Source organism: Coloeus monedula (genome assembly GCF_965178545.1).
Source record: "Coloeus monedula genome assembly, chromosome: 3".
NCBI lineage: Eukaryota > Metazoa > Chordata > Aves > Passeriformes > Corvidae > Coloeus > Coloeus monedula.
Window position 1 is genome coordinate 9,696,564 of NC_138783.1, and position 13,817 is coordinate 9,710,380.

General features: G+C 39.0%; 1 protein-coding gene across 1 annotated transcript in view; it reads right to left on the reverse strand.

Annotated features, from left to right (window-relative positions):
• Positions 1-290: 290 nt before the first annotated feature.
• ROBO2 (roundabout guidance receptor 2) overlaps positions 291-13,817 on the reverse strand; it is a gene marked incomplete at both ends in the record, with an annotated part of 433,039 nt that continues 419,512 nt past the window's right edge. The window contains 3 exons of the mRNA XM_082279021.1: positions 291-517; positions 5,003-5,263; positions 11,661-11,831. Of these exons, the coding sequence (XP_082135147.1) occupies positions 291-517; positions 5,003-5,263; positions 11,661-11,831 (659 nt within the window). The remainder of the gene's footprint in view (positions 518-5,002; positions 5,264-11,660; positions 11,832-13,817) is intronic.

The following is a 13,817-nucleotide window of genomic DNA, read 5'->3' on the forward strand; positions in this document are numbered from 1 at the left end:
GACTTTGCCAAGAAAAATTCTAAGTTACTAGAATCTTGTCTCAATTTTCCCCACGCTTTACTAGCATTACACAGAGAGATGTACCATGTAGTTAACACTGGCATGGCTTCCACAGACGTGAACTGGTCCAAACCAAAGAACAGAAGGACAGCATTTGTTTGCCATCACATGCAATACACCTCTGAAGGCAAAAAGATCTGGGTAAAGCTTAATCTGATTATCACACACAACTTGCTACTCTCTTCACAACAGATTAATATACCTTTTTTCTTTTTATCTAGTTGAGAGTTTTAACTGGAGCTAGAGGTAAACTTACATAATTCACCAGTAAACTGTCCTTGACTGTTTGATCCCACATAGCCTATATCGAGAAGGTCACTGGCATTGCGTTGGTGACCTCCTCGCAAGACTTCACCTTTTCTAGGTCCAGTCGATCCTTTAGAAGAAGATGTTCCTGAAGAGCTGTGGCCACCAGGGGATGGGAAGTTGGGTTTACTATATGGTACGAGTGCCTCTTCTAGAAAAGCAAAACAAAGCAAAATAAATACCAATAAAGTCCTCGAAATAGGAATAAACAAGCTATTAATTTATGCACATCATACTCATTTGTATCTGTCTTTTGTCTTGCTTTATAGCATGACAATTTTACCTAAGAAAAAACTAAGAGTTGTATCCCAAGGACAGAGAAGCCAGTATGAATTTAAATCTTGCTTCCTTGTAAACTCCTAAGTCAGTTTGTATTAATTATAAAAAGTCTAGATTCATTATGAATAAGAGATCATGAATCATAGATACTTTAATAAAAATAGGTGAACACACAATTTCCAAAACAATGAAGCTATGATTAGATTTTTGCTTCAAGCCTACATAAATGTGCTTTTTCCTTTTCTTTAGATTAAATCATGGCAACATTACCTCAATCAGTTCAGATGAAGAACTACAATATCAGCTAATTTAATTAGCTTCCAGCAATTCAGTAATTTCTAACGATGCAAAGTACACTGAAAATTTTTTTTTAACTGGTGTTGAATTACATTGGAAAATATTATATTATACATTGCAGTTGTAATATTTGGGGTGGATAAATAGTCCTGCATCTTTTTCATGTTCCATTATGAACAAAAGGCTTACTTTTGCTCGCTTGGATTATTTTTCTGTGAAGACCTGTAATAATGAACTGCTTGCAAGAGCAGGATTAATAGCAATAAGGCATAAGACTGTATGTCTTCATACAGCATGAAGTAAAACAAGACATCACTTCTGATTAGAGTTTCCTGGAGATATTGTTGTAATAATCCAAATCTAAGAAGCATAACAGCAGCACTGATTTAACACTGAAATAGAAGAACTATTCTATTTCTTTGCTGTGTGTGATCCACTTTTGCCATCTCAGAAGCTGAAGAAAGAGATCTTGCTAAATATAGTTTGATTCAAGAAAGAGTATGAGTATATACGCCTAAACTCAAACAGAGCAACTGCCCCTTCTGAAATCAGTGGGATTTCTACTGCTTATTCTTGCCTTTTTTCAAAGTGAATCTAGGCCAAAAGGGTTTTCTTTAATTTGCTTTTCCAATTGTCTTCACTCTTAAACAACCTTATGAGGAGAAATGGACTTTCTTTGATGGAGGGCAAGGAACACAGAAGAAAAAGTAGGTGGGGATGTTTGGAAAGAAAGAGGAGATAAAAAATGCTTTTATTCACAAGCTTGAAGCCTTTGCAAAGACTGCAGCCGAGGCATAATTAACTTAGAGAAGTGCTAAACGAGAACAAATTTGTGGAAAAAACTTTTCAGGATTTTTCTTTTCAGGATTTCATTCTTTGTGCCTCTTGCCACAAGTGAGTAGGATGCAGGGATTCCCCATGTGAGCTGCTGTTGAACAGCCTGTTTGTAAGGTAAAACTGCTGCAGAAGAGGGCAGGCAGCTGACTTCTTTCCCTGCCAAAGTATCTCCCTCTGGTCGTGCCCAAGGGACCAGAATATTTGTGCTGCAGGACGGAAGGGCATTCCAGTGTTTTGTGCTGTGACCATGTGCTGTCCTTGAGGAAATAAAAAGAAATGCTTGAAAGACACAGTAAAAAGGCATTTAACAGCCACAGTCTCTCCTAAATTATGTTACTTGTTTTTTATATATCAAGACCTAACAATAGAGTTAGATGCAAACCTGGTTTACAAAGGCTGGCTAAAATATGGAACAGTTTGCATTAAGGCAGCAATAAAGCAAGTGGCATAAATCAGTTTAGCAGAAAGCTGGATACATTTTTAAAGGATGAAAACAAAACTCACTAGCATTGCAAAAGAGTGGGAAAATGACATATATAGTCAATTGATTTGTTTTTCTAGCTTGTGGACTCAGGATAAGGCCTCCTTCGGGTTCAATGAAATATTGAGGAAAAACGGCCATGAATAAATATAAAGTGCATTATCATTATAGAGCATATGGTATGTTGAATTATCTGTTGTGCCCTCAAAAATAAACATAATCCATAAAATAAGTAATTGTGACATAAAATAAAGGCTAGATTTTACACAACATTCTAGCACACGAAAAGTAGTTGTCTCCAGTCCTGAGAATGGGCTCACATTTATTAAACACTCCAAACAGTGCCCCATGGCCAGGCCTGCAAAGAATATGGGGAAGCTTTGTTGGTGCCTTTCTCTTTGAAATACTGAGCCTTTAATTTGAAGATATAATTCTAGCCCCTGTGAAACCAGGATATGTGTGTGCAACAATGCTTCTATACCCCAGAAAATAACCAAAAGGCTTTTCCTATTATCAAAACTATTGTAACCTGATCTAGCACCACTTTCTTCAGAGGGGGAGCTGAGAATGTCATATTTGATGTGCTTTAACTGCAGTTCTACAATGAAGCCACTGCTAGGAACTCAGTGATCTTGTTTATACTGAAAGCCACCAGTGGAAACACAGATCTCAGACTTAGGTATTTTTATTCTATTCAACTTCAAACTAAAGGTCTTGCTTTCAAAATTTCACTCACAGCTTGGCAACGTCTGAATGAAACCCCCTAAGTTGCAAATTAGCTATTTTCTGGAAGCTGATAGCTAATAATAACTCTTTTTGGAAATGTATTGAAAACTGGGACAGAATAGATTTCCAAAGAACTATGCCAGTAATAAAGGAAAAGGGAAGCACAATTAATATTATTAAAACACTCAAATTTAATGGTATAAACCAGCATTAGGCACAAGAGCAGCCTTTTTTAAATCTACCAGAGACAAGAATGCAGAGCAAGAAAGCTGCAGTGCAAGAGGCTGGAATGAGAATGCAGACAGACAGATATGAAGCTCTGGCCCATCTTGTGCACAAACTTTATGAACTCCTCACGCCAGGGTAAACTCATAACATCTCCTAGAGGTGTCCTTTTTTATACATAAAAAAGGATACGCGCTTGCTCTCAGCATCCTGAATTTGACAAGAAGAGGATACCTATAACCACTTCAATCCTAAATTAAATGCTTGTGTAGGGCACTGGAAGTGTCATGATCAAGTTCTCTTTATTTATGGACAGATAAATGCATGCCCTGCAGGATGGGAATTTTACTACTGTGTAAGCTCTGCATCACAGAATAAATGACAACTTCTATTTGTACACTTGTGAGACAAAGGAAAAAGAAGGGACTTCATTCTGAGCAGGTCAAAGAAGCATTCTTAATAATAATAATTTCCAGGGAAATGAGAAGTGCAGAGTATATTTGGGCTATTTTCTATATGTTTGTACATCTTGTACATTGCAATTAAAATTGCCATTTCACCAAGCAGCATGAATTTCACACACTATTTTTAAACTGTGACTTCACATCATGATTTCAGAACATGAACAGCCACTCACTTGTTTATGCAGCCAACATATTAGGGGGTTTTTAACTGTGCCATTATTGCTACATTTTAAAATATGGATTGTATTTAAAATATTTACAACTTAAATACAGGTAGCATTATTTTCCCTAGGAGGACTTTATTCAGTAAATCCTGTCCCCACGGCAGATTTGTCAGCACACTATTTTTTTGTTATTATGTCAATGGTATTAATGTGTTAGATTAACAAGGAGCATTAAGAGTTGAATAAAATCAAGAAAAAGATGGATGATAAGAGTACCTCTAGTGTGACTGTGGGAGCTACTTACTTAAGTGAAGAAACAGTGTAACCCTACAGAAAACTTTACATGCAGTATAATTTTTTGTTTAAATCCTCTTAATTGTCCTCTTGTATCACTCTAATCAGCACTGCACTGGAATTAGGTGATTATTGGGTTAAAGAAAATGCCCTAGGATGGAACAGCAGCTTTTACTTGAGGTCAGGCTGACAGAAGGAAGCTGTGAATGTTGTAGAAATACAACTCCAGAGCCCAGCATCACCTCCTGTGCACATTTGTGCAGACTTGAAATCCGTTTAGGTGCTAAAGTCAGCTTGGGGCAAGGTGCAGGTCCTGTATGAAGGTGAAAACCTGCGCTGTCATCTTTCTGGGCTTAAGAGATGAATGCTACTTGGTCATATCCTTTAATAAAGAGAAGAGAGGGTTTTTAATACAGCTGAAAGGAATGTCAGTAGCTCAGAAGGATCAGTCTTCTTGCAGACATGGAAAAGCAACAGCTGCCAACTTGGAAGCAGGTTGAAAGAATTGGAAAATATGGCCCTATATGTATAAATAAGTACATCTAACAAAAGATACTCGAAAAACTCTCCTTCCTTGCTGGCCTGAAACTGTTCCTATTGTCTCCATCGCTATGCTTGAGAACATTATTAATTTCCACAACACTGTAAAGAGTGCACCAAATCAGGTGCTAATGAGATTTCACTGCTGCAGGAGGGAAGATAGCTGGATCACAAGCTCTCGTTTCACTTGGCCTTTTCTTATTTTCCAGCTTGACCCTCGCCAGTGCTCTCCCAGAGAGAGAGCTGTGAAGTGATCCTAGAGTCCTGCCAGGCACAGAACCCCTCAGCAGAGGGTGGGGTGTCGAGCTGCTGGTGCAGCACACACACACCTGATCCGAAGGCTTGTTTGTGTTGGGCTTTCCTGAAATCCTCTTGGCGGTCTGTAGAGCTTATCCACTCCTGGGCTTGCCGCTGCCACTCTAGTGATGTCCTAGCGGGCCGGTCCAGGGAGCTCTTTGTGTCATCTACGTTGGCTGCGTGCTGCCTCTCCAGAGAGCTCCCCTTCCTCTCGGCAGAGCCTCCGCGCTGGCCGGGCACTATGGGCTGCCTTAAACCCTGACCGGGGGGCGGGTCGGGTGGTGGTGGAAGATCTAAAAAATGTGAATAAGATTCAGGTGAACTGATTTTTTTAATTGAAACAGAAGGTCTGTTTTCGATGCTGAAAAGAAAAGTGCCTTGCAAACAGTACGAGTCACTCAATCGGTTGATTTTAAAAGGGGGAAATTTCACATTAATCAGAAAAGCGGTTTTGACCTCTGCTAGCTCTTTATTCTGCTTGCTGTGTTGCTAGCTCTTTCTAACTTCCACAAAAATCCATAGACTCTGAGCCCTGACTTACACTTCCATGCATGGGATTTATTTTCTGCAGGGTGTACTCCAGCTGTTTTGTTCAGTAACAGCAAGAAATTAAGAAAGGCTGGGGAAAACTGACCGGTGTCAGTTGGCAATTTCCCCCCACAATACTGGGCTTGCTACATCCTATCTTTGGGCTACACTTCCAGCTTGAGCTGTAAACTCAAAACCTAATATAGAACTTCATCAAAATGAATAAAAAGCCACAAAAATTGGGAAAAATTAATCGCGAAACCTACTGCCATTGAAAAAGCATCAGTACATGTCTGACAAACGTGTTTAAATGGAACCACCAAACAGTGGGAGAGCACTTTAGTCAAGTAAATGAAGAGCTAGAATCTTCAGAGACTAGAGGATGGCCACTCTCCAGTTTAGCAGTCTTGCAAATATAGCCTATTAAAACACAATTTCAGCTAACAGAAAGACACTTGCCTGGTCTCTGACAACTTCTGTCCTTTTCAAGTTTGGGACTTGGACTACTAAGATGCTTGTAGAATTGAAGGTCAACCTTCTAATCACATTTGTGGGGGCAAAGGTGCACATTTTTATTAGTCCAAGATCCAAGGTAATTACAGGGTAATTTTATATAATTTTATATCAGGGTAATTTTAATTCTAAATGCAACTTTTTCATGTAAATGATATGATAGACTTACAATAGTCCAGATTATTTAAAAGAAAAAAAAAAAAACAAACCAGAAAATGGAAGCACCTTTAGTAGCATAATGAAAATTCTTCCATATGATATACTCATTTTATACAAGGAACACTTTTTGATAATTCTATTTTGGGGCAATGAATAGCCCAAATAAATCTCTGCAGCCACACCAACTTCACAAAAACCTTCGTTAGCTTACAGGAGATTTGGGTCTGACCTGTTTTCTAGTCCTTTGTATCTTACAGTGTTGTGAAGGTTTATCAAGGAACTGAACTTGGCTCAGTAACAGGCATGGAAAAGTAAACCTCTGTTTTGCCTGCAGGGAAGTCTGGTGTTTATAACTCTAGTGAAACTGAAATTCATTTTTTAAATTTGTCAGGAGGCCTTTGGAAGGAGTTTATTTCAAAGTCTATAATCCAGCTTCATATAATGCTTTATATAATGCTACACAGATTTTTTTTTCATGTCCTTGCTGTTAGAGGTGATACTTACACCTCACACATGGAGCAGAAATGCTTCCCAAGTTGCTGCAATGTCATTCCAGACAACACTGTCTCTTACAGGAAGGTGAGGATGTGCAGGTTATTTGTGTTTGCAAGAGAAAGAAGTTGTGTCCAGTGACGCTCCTGCCCCTCTGCTCACAGCTAAAGGGCTGTGCCCCAGATTAAGATAATGCTGGCTCTCTGGCAAGAGCAGCCTTTTAATAATCTGTCAGTGAGCTTGGTGCATGTTTTATGTTCAGCACTAATTTATTTGAGAAATTTTTCGTTATGAATATAGATGTGACCTTTCATGACAATGACTATACTTGAGTTACTGTAGGTGGAAGCAGGAGGGTATGGGAGCTTGCCAATGTTAAAATTGCTTTATAGTGCTGGCTTCCAAAATGGAATTTCTTATAATTGATTTTATTGCGATCATAACCAGTTAATGTACAGAACCACAACACTGGCATCTGCTTATGCAATCTGAAATAGAGATTACTGAAGTTGTGATTTATAAGCACTTTGTGGAGATGCATTGAATCCAATAAACACAGCCATAACATGACATTGGACTATGCAATTTTCCCAGATAAAATATTTACTGTTCAATATAAACAAAATTTTCAAGTTGTAGCATAGAAAAAAAAATGCATTGAAATTACTGCAGTACTAAACTTTAAATAGACTACCCTACTTCAGAAATTGCTGTCTAATAGTTGTTATTAATTAGATACTTAAAAGGAAAGAAGGCTTGTATTTAAACTATACTGCATGTTCTAGAGCTGGCTGCGACTCCTGGAATTACTGTAGAGTTATGGTGTTGATCTACTGTTAACCTGATTATTGCTTTTATCCATCCACAAAATAAGCATAGAGACTGACTTATGCATAGAAGTGAAATGAAACAGCATATCTCTAAATTTCCTTGGGTGCTTTAAACCTGTGGATGAGTTGAAGAGAAAAACAAAATGTATCTTGTAATTAAGCTTCACAGAATTCTAGAAGAACTACAGGTACTTTGGAATTAACATAAACTGGCTCTGGCCTGAGTACAGACTGACTGACCTGTGACAAACGTGTCTGAGAAGATCTGTAAGAACAGTTACTAATTGTAGCCAAACATCACCTGATTAAACTGTTTGCTTCTTCACTTCCTTACTCAGGTTGACAGTCACAGTAACACCTACCTGTCCTTTTTAATAAAAGAAGCTGGAAGAAAGCTTCATTTGAAAATGTGGCTTTTTATTTGCTCTGCAACTTACATCCTGTATTGCAAATCTTGTGCCATAGTAAAGAATTAAATATTTTCTGCTATCTTGCCTCGGTATACAGAAAGATCCCATGTATCTGGAGTCATTAATTTCTTACTCCAACACACTGAGAATAGTCTTGCCTTGCCTTCCCTACCCCTACTAAATGTGCAACAGATGTCAGCTGAGTTAGAAGTCTCACATCCTCAGAGGAAGACTTATTACCACATAGAAGCAATCCAACTCGTTCCATCATGACAATCACTTCAGAGAAGTTCTGAATTTAGAAATTTAGGGACTTCAGCGGGATTTTCAGTGAGCATACCCAGAGTGGTAACACTGATTCACCCTACTTCCATCTAAATCCCATTTATCGTTCAGATGCTAGGGAAAATATCTGAAAGCCTGCCCTGAGCCAGTAACTTTCCAGGTCAGTAGGATGTCACCCAGACTTTCATTTTGAAGCCTCTAATGGCAGGATTATCAAACCTGCAAGGCAATTCATAAGTGCATTGGTGGGCAGGTGATGGTCTTATTGATTTAGTAATGGAGGGATTGTGATTGAGGAGCTGTAGGACATCAGAGTGCCTGATAAGGGGAAAATGGATATTCAGTTTGGGATTACTCCAGCCCTTCCTTAGAAGGCAGAGCATTGGCTAAATGATTCAGGCACCAGTCAAGGTTTGGCACAGCCTCTCATTATTAACTGGAAAAAGCATCAAGTTAAAGAACCTACAACTGTAAGGACACACTTTTCTACCTGTGTCAGTGATTTCTTTTCCTATGGGTGATAATTACTGTGACATTTAATAAGCCTCTGAAACATCTTCTAGCATCAGGAAGAAGTATTTTCTCTACAGTGATCTACCTTAGAAAAAATTATTTTTAATACACAGTAGGAAGTTAGTGGCAAGGCATGGTAACATAAGTCTTATATTCCAGTTCTCCTTTTCAAACCCTAAGCACATTTCCCTTCTGCCTCCCCTTTTTTTTTTTTTGCATATCATGCTCAGCTAAGGAAGGGCTTTTAACTTCAGTCACACAATTACCATGCTGCAAACTATATGACAGATTCCACTGTTTTGCAATTCATGACTACATTGTTTCAAGGAAAACAAATTATTCCTTGAGCACTAACACTAAAAACCTCCTTTTTTTTTTTTTTTTTTATGGTGGACTGTGAGCTCAGAATGAAAGTTTTGATCATCTGAGGGATTTATAACAGATTCTTCCTCTGTGGATTTGCTGTTGTCTCCACAGTCTTTCAGGATGGGGAAGTGAGAGAACAAGTTGTACAGCAAGACAAATAAGAAGACTCCATCTAGAGTCAGTCTCTAGAGGCTTCTGACCTGCAGCTGAAGGAAATGAAGAAGCAGGGTTTTAGGGGATTTGTGTGGATTGCTGTCAAAACTAAGCATGAAGTTGAACCCTCAAATGCTTACACGGTCTGAGATGTGTGTGCTATGTGTTAAATATTACAGTTTCTTAGGCCTTTTGCACTGTCCCACATGGTTACAGTTAACAAGGAGGAAACACTCAGGATGTGTATGGGAATGGCAGAGAAAGCTGGAGCTTTCTTAGTCAATGAAAATTTAAAATGACAGACATCCAGTATGTGATGAGACTTAAACACAGGATACCAGGAGTCATCCAACCTGGGAATTCGAAAACAACTGGCAAACCAAGTATATTCTCACATGACAAATCCAAGAGGAAGTAGTTATAAGGGAATGGATTTGAAAAACCAGAGAAAATGTACAGTGATGCTTTTCACAGAAATCAGGATGACCCCAGGCTGAATGGACTGGCCTGGATTAGGGCTTGGAATTGCTGACCATATATGAAGTTCTCCTACTTGCTTTTTCTAGCTATAGCTTAAGCAGAGTGGTATTGTCTGTCTTTGTAAAGTTCATTGCAGTATTTCACAGAAAGCACCCAGTTACCATTTTTAATTTCTGTAAACCAGAGATTCCTAAATTCAATTGTTTACATACATGCAGGTGGCAGCAGCAACCTTTAGCTTCCTTAATTGACAAATGATCTTTTGCAAATTTAACTATGACTCAGACTTGACATTACACTTTAATGACTCATATTCAGTAGGAGTTGAAGCGGAAAACGGTACCATTTGTGTTTGTTTGTTTGTTCCTGTGTTAATACAGGATGGGAACAGTTCCCCTATTGCTCCAGGACATTATACATTTTTGCAACATATAGCAAGGACTTTAGCTAGGTTTATAAAAGACAAATACTAATCTAATGCATCCGAAAGCTGTTATGGTTAATGCCTGTGTCTGAGAGGTTGAAGGAAACAGTATATCATTGTTACTCTGATTTAAATATATGAAAGAAACTTCATTAAGATTAGCATTTTATAAATAAAATACAGTACGAGTTTCCTCTTTTAAAATAGATCTTAAAATCTTATCTCTTTCACTAATGTAAAACAATTCCAAATTTTATGATGGAGTCACTCTCTGAGGAGCCCCACTTCCATCTGTCTCATAACCTGAATGGATTCCCATTAATTTTCTGGTACCCACACTACCGTAAAACATTTCTGTAGCAACAGTATTCAGAAGCAGAAAGATTAGTGTCCACCATATTGAGTGCACTATAAGCTCACATGTACACAGAAACTGTGGCCCAAGATGCTCACAGTTCAGGGCAACAGGATACCCACTCAGAAGGGTTAACAAAACATGCACAGAAAGAGTATGGCCAGCACCACAAGCGACTTCCATGATTTCCAGTTACTGTTCTCATAGACACATCTATTCAACAGATCTGTGTAACAGACAGGCCACTGGAATATATCCACAAGGGGAGGGAATTAATGTTTAAAGAAACTCGGATCCATATGAGCAGAATCTAAGCTACTTTAAGTTGTTTCCACAAATAATATGGCAGTGAGAATGAGCCACGGAGCAGGAGATGTAACAATAACCTCTTTGGTGAATACTCTGACCATTTCAACACCTACAGATGCAAGGCCAGGGATCAGAAGAAATGAGGGGGAGGTAGCCAGCTGGCCACCTTCCTATCCAGTCTTCCTCAAAAACTAACAGGCAGTAATTGTGTCTTTTGCCAGACTCAACAAGGGTAGACAGAGAAAATGGAAGACAGAGCTTATCTTAATTATTAGAAGAGCAGAACAGACATGCCAGAAATTTCCAGATGTGAAGTAGTCATAAGTGAGAAGTGGAGATGTAAAAGAGGAAGACACAGTCACTGAGGTCAGTGGATGTCAGGACTGAAGCAGCATGGACAAGATGTGAGGCAGAATCATGGGAAAAGAATGGCACGTGTTGCTGTAGCTCTTGGGCGTCTGTCAAAACCAGCACAGACCAAACAGAGTCCTGTGGGAGCAGCTCTCTGCTTCTCCTTAGGAATTCATGACATACAGCTACTGCTAGTGGTGGCTACTTTCATAAAATGTAAAATTACAGGCCATTTTTCAATGTCAGCTCATGTGCAATGAAGTCATTTTGGGGTAAGATTTATACTGAGATCAGAGAAACCCTAAGAGATGATGACATGTTCAGAGCAGAAATGAAGAAAAGCTCCTCAAACACTCGCCCAAGCCCCACGCTGCTAGAGCTGCGATATTGCTCATGTGGCAACCTGGGGACCCCACTCCACCAAAGCATTAATTGACTGTAACCACTACTCCTGAGAAGGTGGCTCTGCCTTCTCCTGCTGTGCACACCTGGCTGTTGCAGGTTTTCCTCCCCAACACTCACCGTCCGTGATTCCCTCCCGGCGATGAGGCAAAGGGGGCTGCTCCAAACGTCCGCCCTTGTGTTTTTTCGTGGGCCTCGGCCTCTGACCCTGATTGACAGCTGCACTGGTGCTGCTGTCAGTAGAAAAAGGACTGCCTGGCCGAGGTCTCTGAGAGGAAGTATATGCTTTGCCTAAAGAAGAAAAAAAAAAAAAAAAAAAAAAAGAGAAACCAGATGAAAAAATGTTACTGCCTTGAAATGGGCTGTTCTGCTAATGTCTGCTCTGAAACATTAAATCAGGTCTAATTCTCAGAGGCAGGCAAGTGTCCCCTCAAGGTACCCACTGATAGCAGCTGCTTTAAGACACACCACAAAAAGTAGAGAAACTTGGCATTCTTTTGTCTTTAACTTTTATAATTAAAATTATTCCATCTGTTGTGATAGAACTACTGTATGCCATGTAACTCCTACCTGCTCTGTGTGCTGAACAGATGTGTCATAACAACTCCTCAGCCTTGAACAGGGAAGGAAAACAGTTCTGCAATCATATCAAATTTATCTCCTCCTGCCTTCCACTTTCATGTTTGCTGAGCCAGATTCTCATTTTAGGGGCTCCCATATGCACTGTATATCTGGAGTAACTCCAGCGAGATAAACATAACTGATTTTGCAAGCTATGTAGCAGTGTAGGTCTGTATACTTAAGGGCTCTCTCTTCTCAAGAAATAAAAATGGGGGTATATTTGAATGCTAAAATTTTCCAGTTAATTTTCAGAACCTTTATTGGTTAAAAATATATATTCTGACCTCAGATTTATATATGTTGTGTGTGTGTGTGTATATATATATATATATATATATACACTATTCAAGCTACATGATTTCTCCTAAAGAAGTATCTGTGATGCTGTTGTATGGAGCAGATGATTAAAAGCCTCAGAATGTAAAGAGCACAGTTCATTTACTACATTTGCTTCCTCTTGTTCTGATATTTTTACTCTGTTAACTTAACTAGACTTAATGTTTAATGATAACTGATGAAAACTAAAAATCACCATCTTTTACTTTCTTTTGTTCATGTGTATGTCATTCTTGCCAAATTTTGGAGATATTAACTTCTTAACTCATTTAGAATTGGTAACTAAAATTCTTACATGTTTTAATACTATCTGAAAGGGAAAATGCATAAGCCAGTCAGAACTTCAGCTCTTTCAGTGCTGCTCCAGGCCCAAATGGAGTAACAGTTGATAGAAAGTGGCAAAATGGGTGTTTGCTATTGTTTTGGTCAACTGGGCCCATGATAGTAAGGAGGTTTTTTTATCCTCTGGTTAACTTAGATCATGGTCGACCCTGCAGTGAGTTATGTTTTCTAGTAAAACCTTCCAACAGATGTGCTTACTTCCAACATTCTGTCACATATTACCTGAACTAGAAAAGCTTAATTGGGAGTAATATGCAGCTCAGCATCCCATTTGAAATATTCTCAGTGCCAAGAGGGCAAAGTGAAAAAGTAGCTGTAATCTCTCTAACATGTTTCACATTAGCACATACATGTTAGGATAATATTTCACTATTTGACTTCAGAGATTTCGTGACTGTCTCAGGTTTGATCTTCTACCTTCTGACTGCTGTGCCCTGCTCTCAGGCAGGCTTGTCCCCAGCTGCACATCTCTGCCAGCTATCAGAGGTTACCACGTTTGAACACCTCATTTGGACATTCCCTAACCCTCCTCTACAAAAAAAACCCAAAAACCAAAACAAAGCCCAACTGAACATATATATAGTCTGAAAACAATGCCTTTGCCAACCTAGCTCATTATAACTGAAATTGGGTTACAGCACACCCGCCTAAGCAGCTAATTCTGGAGCTGGGAGAAAGCAGGAATAAGCTTTTGGGAACATTAACCTCTATAGCTGGCACAGCTGCAGCCAGACAAAGACAAGTGATCAAGCCCTTGTTTCATGGATAAGGATAACACAACAGATGAACATAGACAAAATATTAAAATTTCATTTAAAAATAAAAATTAAAAAAAGACTACTAATGCAGAGAAATTCAGATGTGAGCCTGAAATTCCATCCCAGCTCTTAGCACGTTGCACAGATGTTTTGCAAAAATAAATTCACAACATGCAAGTGCAACTAGTGAGTGCAGGACGCAGATTCTTCACTTATTCTT